Raw genomic sequence first — 18,852 nt, 5'->3', positions numbered from 1 at the left:
TATTTTCCACCAGTAATACCGGCCACAGAGAGAGTCCAGATAGCAGAGAGCCCCCCCACATCACAAGCCAACACTCAATCAGATTCAGAGTCAACCATCTCCGGTCCACGTCCACCTGCCATCATCGTCACAGCTCCGTCACGGGAAGACCTCCACGCCACACCGTCCACTGTGACAATAGCTGATGCCCTCAAAGAGCGGAGGCCTTCTTCCGTACCCTTTGTCGTGGGGAAGAAACTAGTGGCAACAAAATAATGGAACACATCTTCCCACAGAAGGTAAAATGTAAGTTAAATCCTGGTAAGAACAGAGAAAGCAGAAAAAAAGTAATGCTTTAAGAAGCAATTTTAATGGACATAATGAAGGTAAAGCAGGTACATTTTACTTAAAAGTTTTTACTATGCAAAATGCCACAATGATAGGGCTGGGCGATATATCGATATAAAAAATATATTGATATATTTTTAAATGTGATAATGAAGTAGACCATATAGCATATATCGATATAATTTAAAAAAAAATGTTTATATATAAAAGCTGCCCTTACTAGGTTTTGTCATATTTATTTCTTTTGTAACATTTTTGTGACATATTTGGCTGTGACTTTGACTGAACATTTGGTCTCACTTTGTGATAAAAATATTGGGATATATATCATATATCGATATTCGATATCTACTTTTAGACTCTTAGTTGCATGTTTTTCATTTTTGTCTGCCAGTTCGTTCCCCTCTACTAACAAAGGACCTTGCAAAAAATCATTTTTTCCCTAGTTTCTATTATCAATTTTTCTTCATCTAACATTACAGCATATCCATAGTCTTTCCTATTGCCAGACATCTTCTTAATCATACCCTACACTTGATTTAATGACGAAGTTCTGCCCAGTGAGTCACAGTAACTGCTTGTTTCCTTTTATTTTCTGCTAATGGTGTGTTTTAATCAGGACTATAAATGCCTACTTCTAGAATTATACTGGTTATTCTCTATTGGCATAATCAATAGTCTGGTTTATGTTAACCTCCCTTAATTTCCCTTCAGTTATTACCCTATACTTGTTCCATTTTGCTTCTTCAAATTTCCATCTTCATTCTTTCTCACCCATTTCTACTTCCCTTTCTGTTCCTATATGAAGTTTCAGTGAATAATAGACAGAAACCACTCCCTTTAGTGCTCCCTTTGGAAACTTCCCACCTTGTTTTTCTGCCAAAGACTGTTATACCAAAGTTAGATCTATTGCTGATTCTGTACCCTCCATCAGATTAATTCTTGTGCCAGACACATCTTTCAAACAATCCAATTATTTTTCATCCATTACCTCCTCTAAGATTCCTCTATTTATGTCCTCCTGCTCACCACATACTGTGCTGTAAGCATTTAAATCTCCACACCAGACAATGTAACTTCTCTAGTGTTCCAGTATCCTTTCCAGTTTCTCTTCCTGTAGCTTTTTTTTGCATGACTTATAAAAGGTAATTATCGTTCAGCTGTCTTTCTTGCTCCTAACTACCAGCTCCAGTTCTTGTAGTAATAAGTTTTCTGTTAAACTGCACATCCAGCTCCATTCCTATTTTCTCTAATATATCCTTTTATTTGGAAATATATATATTTTCAACTTTATTGAAAGTTGCAATAGAAACAAGGAATTTAGTCATACCAGTTCACATTGTGCAATGGTAACATAGTACCATTATAATTGCGTATGATGGTATAAGGGTCAAAAGGGGGGGGGGGAGAAGAAAAGCAAAAAGAAAACTTTGGTGTGACAGACTTTGTAATCTTACATGTAAAATGAAAGTTCTAGTTATAACTGTTGTGACAGGTTTTTGGTCTCCCTAAAAAAATATAGAGGTTGACAATAATAGATAGTTTATTTTCTTTGTATTCAAAATAAGTAATATTCTTTCCCTCAATGTTGATTTTATGTTTTGTTTTAAACAGTATATTTTATTTTGAAATCTATGGTTGATTTGAGCCATTGATGACGTAGGCTAGAAATTGTACTAGTCTGTCCAATGCTATTCCTGTGGAGATGTTTATTCATTTAATTCTGTTTATTTGTTGAATTACGTATTCCAAAAAGCATTCTAAATGGTCATCACGAATACCATGTAATTACAGAACCACAGAGGGAATGGTGCTCCGACCTGCTCAAACTCCGGGAAAGTACTCAGTTGTCCAAACTGAAACAAAACACATTGACGCCGTCCGTCCACGGAAGCGAGCCGCAGCTTGTCGAATAAAAGCCATAAGGGACAATATTGCCGTCTTCTCAGTGAAAGAATGGACACCCTAAGAGAGGACGAACCGGACCCTATAAAGCTTAAGTCTATCAAGAACAATAAAACATTCACAGTGCCTCAAAAAGATAGGGTAAGAGAATTCGCTTCATGTGTGAACGAAGTGTTGCCAAACTTCGTTCAGGACTCTTGATAGTTTAATGATGCCCTCCTCATCAGCAATTATACATAACTTATAGATGCAAATGACACATATTTCAACTCAAGGCGGCCTAGTCAGAAGTTCGGCTCATATTAGCGTCCATAGTTAATATCACTGTAGTTGAAAAGCTGCCAAAGATGGACTAATCTCGTGTTGAAGTGGCTGTCGCGCCAGTATTCAACCATAAGTAAGGCAGTTATTAAAATTGATGATTTTTAAATGGAGTTTGGCATTCTATTTTTTATTGTAACTTTCTTTTTATTTATGAATCTCAGGTTAAAACAAGACAGAAGGGCAATAGTACAAAGACGTTGGTAACATAGGCCATATCATAGTGTAGAAAGAAAAATCGAAGAGACAAAACACCCAGATAGTGGGGCAGCATAGCTAACTATTGTTCATTTTGTGATAAAAGCGCCAAATTTGGTACATATATATCTTAATATATTTAGTAAAATACTGGACATTGGGCCATCGCATATTCGCATTCTGATGACCATGGGCACCATTTTCAAAAATGATCTGTCGTAAGTCAGTGACCGTAACGTTAAAGTGACGTTAGAGGTCCTATCAAATAGGCAATACAATTGCTGGCTCAGTTGCTGAAAAATCTTGTGCAAAGTTTGATTTCGTCACCTTTGTTTGTAAGCAATATAGTAGACTATCAATTTTTTGTTCAGGCAGATAAATGATATAAATACATCATTTTCATTCGTCGTCCTTGTCATACCTTCAGCAGGTGTGTACTGGCTAGGCTATTTATTAGATAATTGATCCTCTTAATATTGCTCTCAAAGTGCACCAGAGTGATGCATTTCACTTTAAAATGTAGGCTCTGAGGTTCACAGCAAAAGTTCCAACGTCCCTTTCATACTCAAATTGGAAATGCTTTAAATTGAATGGGGGTGTCTGTAAACATGCAAAGTAAAGTGCATAGATATAATAACAATGGTACAATGGGTCCAATGGTAAAGGAATGTTTAACCAACTGCTGGTAGCCATTTTTAAAAATGGCTGCCACAGCAACTAGGGTCTGAATTTGTGATGGCCCAATATCCGGTTTTGTTCCCAATATTATCATCAACACATCTGCCAAATTTGGTGCTTTTATCACAAAATTAATAATTGTAATCATATATTGAGCTATGCCGCCCCACTAAGAGAAAAAAACAACACATAACGTAGTACATGAGTGATTTCCAATTAAAACAGGTTACATTACATACTTTGTGTAGTCCATTTCCGCCAGACTTTCATATATTGGTCAGATTGCAGCCTTAATAAGAAGTTCAATCTCTCCATACAGTTTATTTTGTTAATTATTGCAATCCAATCATCCTTTGTTGGCGGGTTTACCTGCAGCCATTTCCCTGTAATAGATTTCTTACTTGCAGCCAAAAGGCCTTTTTATAGGTACCTATCTTGGACCCCGAGATGAGTTTGGCATTCTATTCGTAAAATTAAATAATAAACTACATTCGTTTACGGGTGCACACACTGGAAAAGTAAATCGTCAGGGATGCGCCTTTGCTATGTCAACTCTAAGTCATTGTCTCACTGAGCATTCAATCTCATTACTGCTTTCCACCAACACATTAGCCTGCTTGTTAAAGCACCCAGGCCTTTACGTCATCAAGCGGTTCCTTGTTGAGCCTTCAGTGTGTCCTTTCTTCATTCAGGTTATCCTTTTTTAAGGCTGGAGTAATAATCCCAACCCTGTGACACTATCCGTCCCAGATTGGTTCTCTTATATGCATTGGGGCTAAGTTTTTTTCCATTTACGTCCTGCCAAATTCTTCCTTAGTGGCCTTAAAGTGCCTATTTATTCACTATTTTGATACAGTCATGAAAAAAATTATTAGATCACCCTTGTTTTCTCCTTGCTTTCTTGTTTATTTAATGCCTGGTACAGCTAAAGGTACATTTGTTTGGAAAAAATATAATGATAACAACAAAAATAGCTCATAAGAGACTAATTTAAGAGCTGATATCCAGCCATTTTCCATGGTTTTCTTGATGATTTTGGTTATTATCAAGAAAACCATGGCTAGATATCAGCTCTTAAATAAAACTCTTATGAGCTATTTTAGTTTTTATCATTATATTTGTCCAAACAAATGTACCTTTAGTTGTACCAAGAAACTGAAGAAAACAATGGTCTAATATTTTTTTCCATGACTGTATCTTGTTGTTCGTCATGTCACTTGGACTTCACTAACTGTACACTTAACAGAACAGTAGTTCTGAGGACATAAAACATTTCACATGTGGCTATCCTGAACAATAGTGCAATGTATTCATCATTTTGACCAATTTATTGTTATTGCTGTGTGGCATTATTCAAAAAGCACTGATTGTAAATTCTTCTAAACCACTACTGAAGACAAGCATAACACATGAAGTTCACTGATGTAAAGAGAATCTCTGTGTCATCTCTTTGTATTTTCTCTTTTTCAGTTTGGGAGCTGCAGAAGTGTCAGAGAGTTTGAGAAACTGAATCGCATAGGAGAAGGAACCTACGGCATCGTGTGTAAGTCAATAATGTTGGACACTATTGACTGGTTCGTCTGGGAAAATTTAAAATAGCAGAGCATTTTAACTGCTCAGTGGATTAACTGCGCTTGTTCTCAAAATAGACCGAGCCCGGGACACCAAGTCAGATGAGATTGTAGCACTGAAGAAGGTCCGGATGGACAAAGAGAAAGATGGTAAGACCAATGCCCTAATGCAGAGAGCATGTGTAGGTGTTTTGAGATGCTCCGTTGGACATACCAGCTAATCTGTATTGTCATCCTTCTGCCTCACCTTCACAAACAATTACAATATATTCATTATTTTAATCTGTGTGTTTAATTAGTTTTGTTTCATAGTGCCCAACATACCTTAACTCTTGTTTTTCTTATTGTTTATGGAGGTTGCTTGTTAAAATAAGCTGTAAAAGTTGTTGAACCTGCTAATGTCCTGCTCTTTCTCTGGCAGGGATCCCCATCAGTAGCCTCAGAGAGATCACCCTGCTGCTGAGGCTGAGACATCCCAACATAGTGGAGCTGAAAGAAGTGGTTGTTGGCAGTCAATTGGAGAGGTAGAACATGCATAATGCACATCACTGGGTTCTCAGCAATAATATTATAGAATATAATAATGTACGGTAACAGCTGGTTGCAATGTAAATTTTCTTAATCTGGCATGTTGGTTTTTTAACCTTATTCACCACAACCTGTTTTACTGCTGTCTGTTAACATATAATCTTTTCTATTTTTTTCTGTCACTCTGTGTGTTTCTTGTTCAGTCTGTTTCTGGTGATGAGTTACTGTGAACAGGATCTGGCCAGTCTGCTAGAAAACATGCAGACACCGTTCTCTGAGGCTCAGGTAGGACAGAGTGCAGCTCCTAAGTCTAACGTTTTAGCATCTACTGATTTCTAACTATATTGAATGTTCGAAGTGTGAATCCCCAGTGCCCCCACGATACGATACTGTTTTTTTACTTGAGTCACGATACGATATTATTGTGATTTTAAGCAGTTTGTGATATGAGTATTGCGATACAATATATTGCGATTTAACTGTTTAACTGCATTTTGTGTCCACAAAATTTAATTCAATCAAGAATTGTTTTGTCAAATAAGAGAAAATTCTCAGTCTATTCATCTCACTTCAGTTTTTTTATTTCTCCACAATGAGAATCAACTTGTGGGAACCCAGAGAACCTATTTTTATTTAGATAGCATGACGTCAGAGGTCACTTGACCGAAACACAAAAAACCTAACCTAACTTTGCAGCGTTATTTTGACAACTTCCCAACACTATATCCTGACGCACATGGGGCCTATTTGATATGATACTAGTATCTCCAGTATATTCCAAAAAGTGAGCTATGGCCTCCGGAAAAAACAAAAATGCTGACGGCCCACCGGAAAACTGAATATCGATACTCGGCAGCCGTGAATCGATATAGTACTGACACGCAAGATATCGCGTTACTGTGCTGTATTGATTTTTTTCCCCCACCTCATTTGAATGTATGTATTTTGTCTTCATTTGTTTGTACTAGTATCACTGATTGTATTTACATAGTCATTATCAGGCTACCACCACTCTTATATAATAAGGTTTCTCATGCGTCCCCAATAACCATGTACAACAGATGTTCTTGTTGACTAAAAGTAGATAATGTTGCACTGTATGGCAACAAAAACACTTTTGGCTAGCTCAACCCTTTCAGTCTGTGGTTTCCAAACTTGGGTTTAGGAGCATCCTCAAGCAGTGCCAGGATCAACCTGAGGGGTCACAAGATTAAAAAAAGCTAAGGAAATACATAAATATAGATTTCTGCAATGCAGAATTGTTTATTATTTTCTGACCTTTCTTTAATTCTGTGCTTTCCTCCTGCAAAATTCTGCACATTTCCACCTTTTCTGGCCTCTAAACATCTGACATTTTAAACCATCTGAGATGAAAACAAACTCTGTGGTTAACTGTCCACATTTAGTGTCACTCACACCTAGGGCTGATCTTTGCTGAGGGTTCATGAGTACGGTTTTATTGTTTATTTGGATCACCTTGGCATGTATATTCAAATAAAACACGGCGGTTGTCAGCAATGTTTGCACTTAGACTTCATACACCAGACATAAAGTTACAACATTAACATTGCACGAAAAAATAAAATTACATCAAAATCACAAACACCATATTAAAACCATAATAAAATAATTAGAACAACTTGACTCTCCTGTTATGTTGCGGTTCAAATTGACCCATTTCAAAGTTTAAAAAAAAAAAAAAAAAAAGTTAAAAGTATTTTTCATAAAAAAAACAAATTTAAAAAATTGTAAAATAAAAAATAAATAAAAATCAATGTCATGTTAAACTGTTGTATTTTATATGTAGATATTTCTAATGTACATAAAAAAAAGTTTTAAGGTGCACTTTTTATGAAAAATGAGTGAATTATCCTCATTGAACCATCTGTGAGAGGTTAAGAACACCATTGCATTAAATATTGATTGAAATAGTTAGTAATGTTAATAATGAAATTTAAAAAAATGTTTATTGGGATTTTTTTGTTTCTGACACATTTATATAATTAAACATGCCCCGGGTCAAATTGACCCATGAACATTATTGCTGAGAAAAAAAACATAATAGGAGGGTTAAATTGATTAAAAGAACAGAACAGAGCAATAATAATAACTTCACTTCATCTAAACATCCATATATGTTTGTTTAAATTACAGATTGTTTACAAGAACCTATTTAGCTATTTATTAACACCCTTTTGTTGTAGATTCCTAATTCACAATATTGGTCTCTACAGTATTGTGACCCCTACTCACCTGCCCTGTTTGATGGCTGATACTGTAATAACAGATACCCCATCTACCATTTTTGAAGCTTATTTATCTATGTAACCTCAAGAGACTTATTGCTGATCAAGCGTAAGTTCTTATCCAATCAAGGACAGAAATATTTAAACCATAAGCAGCAGATTTCATTCAAAGTATTTCAAATAAAGTGCAACGATAAAATGATCTGTTCTCATCTGTATCACTGGACCACCGTTAGTAGAAGGTCCCTCTTTATAATCATGTAGGAATTCTGAGTCAAGTGTGTTCACAAAAAATGCCTGATCAAAACACTACTCCACTGACTAAAGTACAGTTAGAACTTTTTTACAACCTTCCAGGCTTTGGGGCAAACACCTCCTATAAACTAGATAACAGATAGAAATACAACCGAGGGTAAAAATTCCCCATCCAATCCAAATGATCAGATTGGTTATTTTGAGTGATTAAGATAAGACTTTATTTATCCCACAGTGGGGAAATGTAGTCATCACAGCAGCTCAAGATACAGACATTGATTATTGTGAATGTCCTGATTAGTAAATGTAAATAAATTATGCTTTGTTTGTGATACCTAAGCACTGAATACAACACATGTATGCTACCAAAATCACACAGTAAAGTAAAACCATTCCCTCATCTAAATTATTATTATTTATATCTTCTTCATAACCATCAGGTGTCCCCCTGAATTTTCCTTGGGGGGTTGAGAACCACTGATCTAGTTCTGATGGTTTCTCACTTATTTTCTGATGGGAGCATTCTTATCAGCCACCTTAACAACATTTCTCTGACTTAGACTGACTTTATTGTCATTCAGTTATATGCACATTGAACGAAAATCTGTTGCATTGGCTTACAGTGATTGTACTCTGGAATGTCACATAAATAAATTATAAATATATAACTGTAAAAATAGAATATTTATATTGCACAGAACTGTAGCAGCAGAAAGTGTTTTTGTACAAAGATAATAGACATAAAATAAATATAGAAATATAAACAATGAGTTCACAGTGTAGTGTAGTCAAGTCAAACTCTTTGTCCCTGTTTTATGTCACTAGTACCAGCCATGAATGTTGTTTTTGTCATCTGTGTCTGGCTGAGAATGCCCCCTTTCAGCTATACATCATTCGTTTTGTCTACATGACTCCTTTGCTTGTCTTTTTTTTTTGTGTGTGTCTACATTATAATATTTCTTTACTCCTGCCCTTTTTCAGGTAAAGTGTATTGTCCTTCAGTTGCTCCGAGGCTTGGAGTATCTCCACCACAACTTCATTATACACAGGTCAGTCCCAGACACTTACTGGAAACCCAATTACTAATACTCCAGTTTTGTCTGTACTCAGTATTCTAAGGAAAGATGGTTAAAAAAAAAGAAGCTGTTTCACCCCATGTAGTGATCCAAACCAAGAACAGTGGCAAGACAGGAATATAATAAATATTTATTTGTATACTTTCAGATTGTCAGCCAAATAAGAATACTGTGTCATCAGATAACTGTCTTGTTGACATGTCTAATCTACAGACACATCAACACATATCAAGTTTAATGTGGAAGAAGGTTGAGGTAGATACGAGGTCACCAACCTAGCCAACAAGCTAGCAAGTTAAGAGGAAAAAAGCAAAAAAGGCAATTCCCAAGTCCTTTACATGGAAATCAGTCCATCAACATATTTAATTCTGTCTTATTTTACTACCGCTGAGATGTAAAGACATTAAGTGGGAGTCTTTAATCACAGCTATAAATTGTAGGAGAGCTCAAACATCAGGCGAGACAGAAGACCTGCTGATGCAGATGTTTTGAGAGTTAAAGCTGTAACTGAAAAGGTTTACGGCAGTTTTTGCATTAAATTCTACAACTGCAACATGACAAGTGGAGCTGGCTCATTATCCTCTTCAATCTCGTTATCAGAGACCTGAAGGTGTCTAATCTGCTGATGACAGACAAAGGCTGCGTGAAGATTGGTAAGTCATCACATTTACTAAAACTACTTATGCAGCTCTCACTATAATCACATTGTTCCTGTACTGACCCACATATCCAACACTGACATTTGACCTCTCTCTCTAAGAATACCAGCCGTAGATTTTTTTTTATGTTCCTACAGTTTGATATGGATCTCTGACTGTTTACTTTGATATGCTTTTTCTGATATGTAAAATTAGTGTATAAAAAAAAAAAGTTTGAAACTATAGACAGTTGCTATAATGTCACCATCAGAAGAAAAATACAAGTGCATCTCAATAAATTAGAATATCATAGAAACGTTTATTTATGTCAGTAATTCAATTGAAAAAGTGGAAATAACACAGTATATAGATCCATTACACACAGCATGAAACATTTCATGTCTTAATTTATTTAATTTTGTCCAATTATGATTATGGCTTACATTTAATGAAGACCTAAAAATCAGTTTCTCAAAATATTTTAATATTACAAAAGACACATTTTAAAAAAGTATGTTTAATATGTAAATGCTAGCCTCTGAAGAGTATGTCCATCTATATGCACTCAATACTTGGTTGGGGCTATTTGACTTGAACTGCTGGAAATGGACTTTTCCATGATATTCTAATGTATTGAGATGCACCTGTACTGCAAAAACAAGAGTAACCGAACTGCCTGGCTCCCAATGAGGACAATTTCAATGCATTCTATACAATTCTGTACAATACAGCCTGTCTGGATACTCTGCCAGTGCTTTGATTTTTTTACGTAATTGCCTTAAAGAGCTGGTCAATCTCTAGATATTATATGTATGTAATATATAAGATATACTCATTATTCAAGTGCAGGTGATCGAGCAGCTTTTCTTAAACCTGAGGTGCTTTGAAACATCATGTCTGAAGAGCTTAAACTGGAAAAACCAGCGAGTTATTTTTAATAGCATAATATATATTGTCACTTTTTACAATTATATGTCTCTTGCCTTCTATTTTCTTTTCTCATATTATGTTGTACCTGCCACTGTCATATATTTTTTGTGTATTTTTCTCTTTATATTTGGATTTTGTTTTGGATTTGCTCAGTTAAATATAAACTGTCGACCATCGACTGAGCCAACATTGAAGTGGACCTTTTTTATGATTATTTTTGTTGACCTGCTATTTAAAGTAAAAAATAAAAATGTTCACTTGCTTTTTGTGGATTAATTCATTAGTAAGTTGAGAGAAAAATCATCATAAGCAATTTTCATGATTGATTAATTGTCATTTATTAAGGAAAGATGCCGAATATTCTGTGGTTCCAGCTTCTCAAATGTTAGCATTTCTTTCTCAGTATTGTCATCTTTGTAACTTGAATATCTTTGAGTGGGAGTCAAAAGAAGTTGTCATTTTAAATTCTAATATCATCCCCGCTCTGGGAAATTTGGACGACCCCCTCAACTAATGATCAACGGATTACTTGATAATGAAAACAACCCTACTGCATGTACAGTAGAGCATATAAATGATTGGTAATTGTAGAATTTTCATGGATCTGTCTTTGTTTCTCAGCTGATTTTGGGTTGGCCAGGATGTACGGCATCCCTCAGCGACCCATGACGCCTAGAGTGGTCACACTGTGGTGAGTGTCTAGCCTACTGGACCCCTCAGCCATGTTTAACATGAATAACACTTTAGCCTAATGCTGTTGAAGTATATGTGTGGATAAGGGTGTTGTGTCCTCCGGATAACCCTCGTGGTGCTTACGCAGTGCTTGTGCAGCCTCAGTGGAAACTCCTCCTTTTAATCCGTCTCAGTAATCCTCCTTCATTAGCTGCATTACCTCGGGATGGCCTGCGCTCTATCACGATATGTTCTTCTGTTTGCAGGTACAGAGCTCCAGAGCTCCTCCTAGGGACCAAGACCCAGACTACAGCTCTGGACATGTGGTGAGACTCTTGGAACATAAGGGACCTCTTACTAGGAAGGAAAATCTTTTTTTTTTTTTAAGAAGAGAATTATAATTTCAGTAACTGCATTTATCCCTTGTGAAGTCTTAATATTCGATGTACTCCTTAAAAAAATGACTTTTTTTCCATGACTGTATATGCTTATTATTTTCTTTGTGTATATATACAAAGAAAAAAGCAAGGGACCAAGGCAGCTTCCTTGTGGAATGCCAAACGGCAGATCATGCTTCACAGATTCATGATCACCCAGACTAACAAATAATTTTCTACCAGTTATATAGGATCCAGACCGTTTTAAAGTACTGTCAGAGAGACCAACCCATCTTTCAAGATTATTGATTAAAATAGTGTGGTCAAATGCTGAGCTAAGATCTAAAAGAATCAGGATTGACACTTTATTGAAGTCAGTGACACGTCTGAGATTATTATTATTATTACTATTTTAACTAGGGTAGTGGCACTCTGATGATGTTTTTTTTGTTTTTTGCAGGGCTGTAGGCTGTATCCTGGCTGAGCTGCTGGCTCACAAACCTCTGCTGCCTGGAACCTCTGAGATCCAGCAGGTCGACCTGATTGTTCAGCTGCTAGGAACACCCAATGAAAACATCTGGCCAGTAAGACTTCAGCTCTTAATTTGTCTTCAGCATAAGTTCCAATATCTGTGGTGTCTGGAAAGCAATATGCCTAATTAAATGTGTGTGTTTGTGTGTGTCCCAGGGTTTTTCTCAGCTGCCTCTCATTGGTCAGTACAGTCTGAGGAAGCAGCCGTACAACAACCTGAAGAATAAATTCACCTGGCTGTCTGATGCTGGACACAGACTGCTCAACCTGCTCTTCATGTACAACCCACAGCGCAGGTACACACACACACACACACACACACACACACACACACCTCTTTTCCTATGACTTTTGTAGTAACCAGTGGTACAAAGAAGTATTCAGATCCCTTACTTAAGTAAAAGCACTAATACCACTCTGTGAAATTACTCCACTACAAGTAAAAGTCCTGCATTCAAAACTTACTGAAGTAAAAGTATTAAAGTATCAGCAGTAAAATGTACTTAAAGTATCAGCAGTACTGTAAAAGTACTCTTTATGCAGAATGGACCCACTCAGATTGTTATATATACTCTAAATGTATATTATTGGATTTTACAATATTATTATTGATGTATTATGTAAGCAGTTGTCTAATTGTCTCAAGGTAGGGCTAATTTAAACTACATGAATGAGGTTTAATTTAAAAAAAAAAGAAAATGTTTTATGTTAAATCTCGACCTGAGTGAAATATTTGAGACCAAGTACCTCAACATTGTACTTAAGTACAGTACTTAAATGTACTTAGTGGCATTCCACCACTGGTAGTAACACCTTTGAGGGTTAGTAATCACTTTATCGATGATGAAATGTCAAGATGTTTGCCCCAGTAAAATGTGCTTTAAGTCCACAGATAACAGTACTTGTTGTACATCATGCAAAACCCTTCTGTGCCAAAAACACTTGTGCAGTAAGAATAGTTAAACCTGTTTTAAAACTAAATCAACTTTAGGAAAAAAAACAATCTAGAAAAGACTATCTAGAACATAACAGAAGGAGAAAAATAAGGTGGCTGCACTATTAGAATGATGAAAATTTTGGGTAAAATGGTAAAATATTTCTACTACACTTTTATATGAAAATAAAACTTAAATTAAAATCTCAAGACTTAAATAACTTGATAGGAGGATAACTAGTTACTATCGCTGCAAAATAAATGTATTGTAATTACTTAAATACTTAAATAGGTTATTTTTAATATGTAATAAAAAGACAGAGAAATAATACCAATACATAAAACAAGTTGCATACAGACAAAGAAATACATGCAAAACTCATTCAAGCATTAAAAAAACAGGATACAATTTAGTATACTTATTCAAAAAGAAGTGGAAAGAAGTAGAACTTATTTAATCACAGCTTCCTTATCAATGCAAGCCTTTACAATAATATACAGTAATTCATTTACTCAGACTTATTCTAATATATTAATACTAATCTTTATCTTACAATGAGTTATACATTAATTGCCAATATATTTATTCTACATCTCTTATACTTATCTCATACAATATTGTTTATATTATAATATAATATTATATAGTATGTTAAAAAAATCCCTAAATATATTCATTATTACAATATACACTATAAATACCATACATGATCATGTGTTTTTCTAACATCCTTACACAGTTAATAACATATATAAAACGTTTTTCTGTCTGTAGCTAGTGTGGCTCAGGGGGGAAGTTTTGGCCTTCGTCAGTTCATCACCTCCTCAGTAATCTGGATTCATTCAAAGTCCTCTTTAATTCTGGAGAAAACATTTTCACAAAGCCTGCCAATGCCGTGATAGTCCTTAACCTTGGACTGTCACATCATGTAACAATGAAACATTATTTCGAAAGTATAAAGGAACTGCAGCCGCTTTACTCTTTTAGCCAGTGGTGTTGCCATGGTTACCGCAAGGATGATATCAAGATCGTGACCACCGCTTCCCTGTGACTGATAATAGTTCAGACTGATACGACCAACCATGTTAGATGTGCCTTTTTGAAACTTAATGTACAAAGACACACAAACGGTACCAAAGTTCAGTTATTTATTGTTTTGAAGTTCAGTTTAATGTATTATGGTGAATCGACAGCTGTTTAAATCACACTAATATCCTGCTGTTTATGTGTTTTGAACTTATTGAGCGCATTTTAATTGATGTATTGAAAATATTCACATCCTAGACTCTACCATTTACTATTCCTGGAACACATTGCCCACAAAAATCACAAAATTGCATTGACCAAAACACAGTTTCTGGGAGGCAAATTCATCTCAGTCAGTCAGACTGTAGCTGTAAATACACTTTGATTCAGGGCAACTGGAGCATGTTCATAGTCTCTAAGTTAATTAAAAGTTATTATAGTAAGGTATGGTTAATATTAATATCTCAGCAGCACATTGTTACTTTTCCCGATTAAAAAAAAAAAGTAAGCTTATTTGAAGTAACATCTGTATTTACAGCATTGCAATTAATATTGTCATTAAGGCTAAATGTAAACCACATTTTAACTGATTAATTAAGAGTCCCGGTCTGTCTGTGAGCTTCATGTCGGTTTCATGGGAAGAAATCAACAATGTTTGTATCTATTGATTGATCAATTTTATATCCCCGTCGACTGCAGTGAGTGAGGGGGAAACATGAAACGAAACCACACGATACGATGTTATTGCGATTTTAAGCATTTTGCAATATGGTGAGTATTGCGATACAATAAATTGCGTTTTAACTGTTTAATTTTATGTCCACTAAATTCAATTCAATCAAGAATTGTTTTGTCAAATAAGGGGAAATTCTACAACAAAGTATTCAGTCAAACTGAACTGAACTGATATCAAACATGTATGGACGACAACAACTGCAGCATTTTATCAAACTTTCCTCAACTTTAAGCTTCACTGCTCTTAATTTTTTTTAATGAAACATAAAAACAGCCTAACTTTGCAGCATTATTTTGTCAACTTACCGACACAATATCCTGACCTTTAGATTCCTTAGATCTTCTAGTTTCATATGATACCAGTATCTCCAGTATATTCCTAAAAGTGAGCTTGCTACGGCCTCCGGCAAAAACAAAAACGGCGAAAATACTGATGGTCGTCGGAACGCTGAATATCGATACTTGGCGGACATGAATTGATACAATATTGCCACGCAAAATATCATGATACTATGCTGTATCGATTTTTCCCCCACCTCTAGTGGATTAATACATTTAATTGAATGGAATCTTATTTGATCCATGAGACGCATGAGTGACAGACGTGGCTTTTATTATATCATTAAGCATATTATTACTGTTATTTCTTAAATGTGCAAAAGCAGACTAACTACTGGTATCCAAAGTATTCACATCATAGACTCTATCATTAACTATGTCTGTAACACATTGAACACATAATCTCAAAATAACATTGGCCAAACACTAGTGAAGGGACAATGAAGCTTTGTGAACCATTTGCTTTATTTTTTGTCCCCACGAGATGGCGGTCTTGGCATTAAAAAGCTTTCAGCAATGGTAATTGAGTGAGTTTTCAGCTCTTTGTTAAACAAAGAGTGCCATCTAGTGGGCTCCGTAAATAAAGCAAATGGTTCACGAAGCTTCATTGTCCCTTCACTACCAAACGTGGTCAGCCATATACTAGGTTTTCTAGTCTTGTTTATAACAACTGTTTCACTAGATAGCAGCAGTTTTTTGTCAATAACTGATTATTGTCTGTTTTGCTGTTTCAGAGCTACAGCCAAAGATTGTTTGGAAAGTTCCTACTTCAAAGAGAAACCTCTACGTGAGTGAAAACCTTTTGGATATGTATGAGCTGTGACGGCTCCCCCTTTGATCTCCTGCCAGTCATTAATCTCGTTTCTCTGCTTCCGTGCAGCCTGTGAACCGGACCTGATGCCGACCTTCCCCCACCACCGCAACAAGCGGGCCGCTCTTCCGGCAGAGAGCCACTCGAAACGGAGCAAAGTGTGATGAGGATTGTAATGATGAGACATTGGACTCAAAAGACCAGCCTGTTGCTCAGAAATGGACGCTGGTGTCTGTTCACACTGCGTGCATGGGACATCTGCTCACAAGGAGATTCTACTGTGGAATTGATAGCACAGAACTCTGCAGTGTTCAGTGTACTGCCACAGAGATTGAGTGACGCACATTCTTTATTGTAGATCCGGTTGTTTGCAGCACCGTGTATACACTGTTTATAGGTTCAGTAGAAATCTATTCTGTTTATTTTTTAACATTCATATTGCTGCCAAGGTCTACACACTAAATGAAGTGAAAGTAATGAAGACAAAGTTGCCTTGACAAATATGCTGAGGCATTTTGCCCTTTGTGTCTAGCATTTCTCATATTTTAGATGTTCTATCATGACTGTGCTACGCTGTGATTAGCTGCAATTCTAATATCAAAATGATGGCATGACAAGAAGAAACTGAACCAGATTGCTGGAGCTCTGCCCACAGTTCCACTGGGTCTGCACGACGGCCTCTTTTAGGAGTTTTTTTCAAAGCTGCAAAACTTGCAAAAACTGAAGTAGAATCATTGTGTCAAAGTGTCCTTGTACTGAACCCCTGAATCTGCTCGCTTATTGCTAGTAGTTAACAAAATAATTAGACATTTTGGGGAAAATACTTGATCACTTTCTTGGAGAGTTAGATGAGATGATTGTTACCACTTATGCTAAATATTTACTGTACAGAGTGAGAGTTTTATCATCTAATTTTGGAAGATTTTTTTCTTAATATGTGCTCCTTTAAGAGCCTCAGCTTGAATGCCTAAACGTACTGTAAATAAACAGTGGCTTCAGTAGAAATCACTTGTGTTTGACACCTGGCTGGAGAGGAAACGGCAGTTCATACAGGTATTTACTTACACTGGGATTGATACTGTGGAGCATCTGAATATATTTAACCCTCCTGTGGTCCTTTTCAACCCCAAATCATTTTCATCATACCATTAATATAGGTTAACTTTCATAGAATTACAATTACAAAAAAATAAGGCCCTAACTTTGTATATTTGACTAAATCCGATCAATAATAATGAAAAAAAAAAATATATATCAATGTGTTGGTCGTGAGTTGCCTTAAAAGGTGAAAAAACATGTCCTACAACCAGTCTGTCATGGGGTACTTTTTGACCCCTGAGGACCACAGGTGTGATTCTTTTACAATTTTTGCTGCCATCCAAAAATGTACAATGCTTTCAAAACATAAATTTGACCAAAATTTAACATAATCTACTCTGTGCATTCCCATCAAGAAATTATTATTATACTATAACTATTGACAATTAACTATTACTTGAAATGAGGCTCATTTTGTATATTTGACTAAATTTGACCAATAATTAAAAAAGAAAAGAAAATTATATATCAGTGTGTTGGTCATGAGTTGCCTTAAAAGGTGAAAAAAAAGTTAATTTTTTTCTACAAGTCCTAAAACCAGTCTAATGTCATGGGGTCCTTTTATGATCCCTGAGGACCACCAGTGCATAGTCGACAGGAGGACTACACAAGGGTTAAACCATCAGCTAATGAATAGGATTTAAAGAGTCAAACCACCAAATTGTTCCTTTTTTTCATTTGAAATGTCAGTTTTTATTAATGCAGGTTAAATTAGTAGTAATGGTTACATGGCCAGCGGCAGGTTAGGTCCCCTTACAGGGATGTTAATAACTCACCTCCCACTGAACCAGTATGTACCTCAACAAACACACAGCGATACTAGCACTGAGCTATCAAAACAAGTCCCACCACTGAGTTAGCAGACAAGCCTGTGGTTCTGGTGTGATAGTGGAGAGGTCAGAGAGTTGGTACACAACAAACATCCAATAGCAGATTTAAAATGTTATTTAAAACTGTGTAGTCCAGCTTTCTGATAGCCAGTAGGGCTTGCTTTCCTTATTGTCTAGTTAGCTGACAACAACTAACAGCTACTAATTAAGCTTGAGAAGGAAAGTCAGCCCTGAACAGACAGTAATGAAACAATATGGTGGCCTCAGAGTGGAACTTGGTGTGTATGTTTGTCTCCCAAAAGAAAAAGATATTTTACTGGAGATCCTTCATGAAACATCAACAAAAAAATTGTAAACATACTGTAGTTCTATAAATGTCAGTCAAGTTGTATAAATAGAAACACTGGTGGAACAATTTATGGCAGGGCAAACAAAACCAAAATGTTATGGTTTAAATAGATGTGCTTGATTGATAGGAAGAAAATATGGTAGCATTGATATTAATGCTGAACAGACTGCAACAGAAACAACCGAAAGAGGAAGACATCACAGTGCCGATCACATTCAGATGAGTGCGTTCTGGAGTCCAGAAAATAATTTGAGCTGAGAGAAACTGGAACTTGGAAAGAGCATTTAAGAAATCCACCTGTGAGCTGTCGCTGATATCGCATGATCTTCATCCCGGAATGATAATTTGATATCAAAAGCTTCAGAGCAGATACTAAATGTCATTTCCAAAGTCAAGTGTGACCTTTCAACCCCAAATTTAAGCCAAAATGAATGAAGAAAAAATTCAAAGTACCAAGATAAATTTCATCTGCTGAG

General features: G+C 36.0%; 1 protein-coding gene across 1 annotated transcript; it reads left to right on the top strand.

Annotated features, from left to right (window-relative positions):
- The first annotated feature begins 2,235 nt into the window (after nucleotides 1-2,235).
- Nucleotides 2,236-16,951, top strand: cdk10 (cyclin dependent kinase 10). The gene is made up of 13 exons (XM_059334628.1): nucleotides 2,236-2,373; nucleotides 4,900-4,972; nucleotides 5,079-5,150; nucleotides 5,422-5,524; nucleotides 5,732-5,813; nucleotides 9,011-9,078; nucleotides 9,706-9,758; nucleotides 11,295-11,364; nucleotides 11,612-11,671; nucleotides 12,183-12,306; nucleotides 12,410-12,549; nucleotides 16,023-16,075; nucleotides 16,169-16,951. The coding sequence occupies exons 1-13, from the start codon at nucleotides 2,284-2,286 to the stop codon at nucleotides 16,261-16,263; spliced, it is 1,083 nt and encodes a 360-aa protein (XP_059190611.1). The 5' UTR covers nucleotides 2,236-2,283; the 3' UTR covers nucleotides 16,264-16,951.
- Nucleotides 16,952-18,852: the final 1,901 nt, after the last annotated feature.

This window comes from Centropristis striata, chromosome 6 (genome assembly GCF_030273125.1).
Source record: "Centropristis striata isolate RG_2023a ecotype Rhode Island chromosome 6, C.striata_1.0, whole genome shotgun sequence".
Taxonomy (NCBI): domain Eukaryota; kingdom Metazoa; phylum Chordata; class Actinopteri; order Perciformes; family Serranidae; genus Centropristis; species Centropristis striata.
This window is presented reverse-complemented; position numbering and strand designations above follow the sequence as displayed.

Coding starts and splice junctions, on each gene's coding strand:
- cdk10 (XM_059334628.1), top strand. CDS start 2,284: ATGGACACCCTAAGAGAGGACGAACCGGACCCTATAAAGCTTAAGTCT. Junction 2,374..4,899: donor CAGTGCCTCAAAAAGATAGG/GTAAGAGAATTC, acceptor TCTCTTTTTCAG/TTTGGGAGCTGCAGAAGTGT. Junction 5,525..5,731: donor GTTGGCAGTCAATTGGAGAG/GTAGAACATGCA, acceptor TTTCTTGTTCAG/TCTGTTTCTGGTGATGAGTT.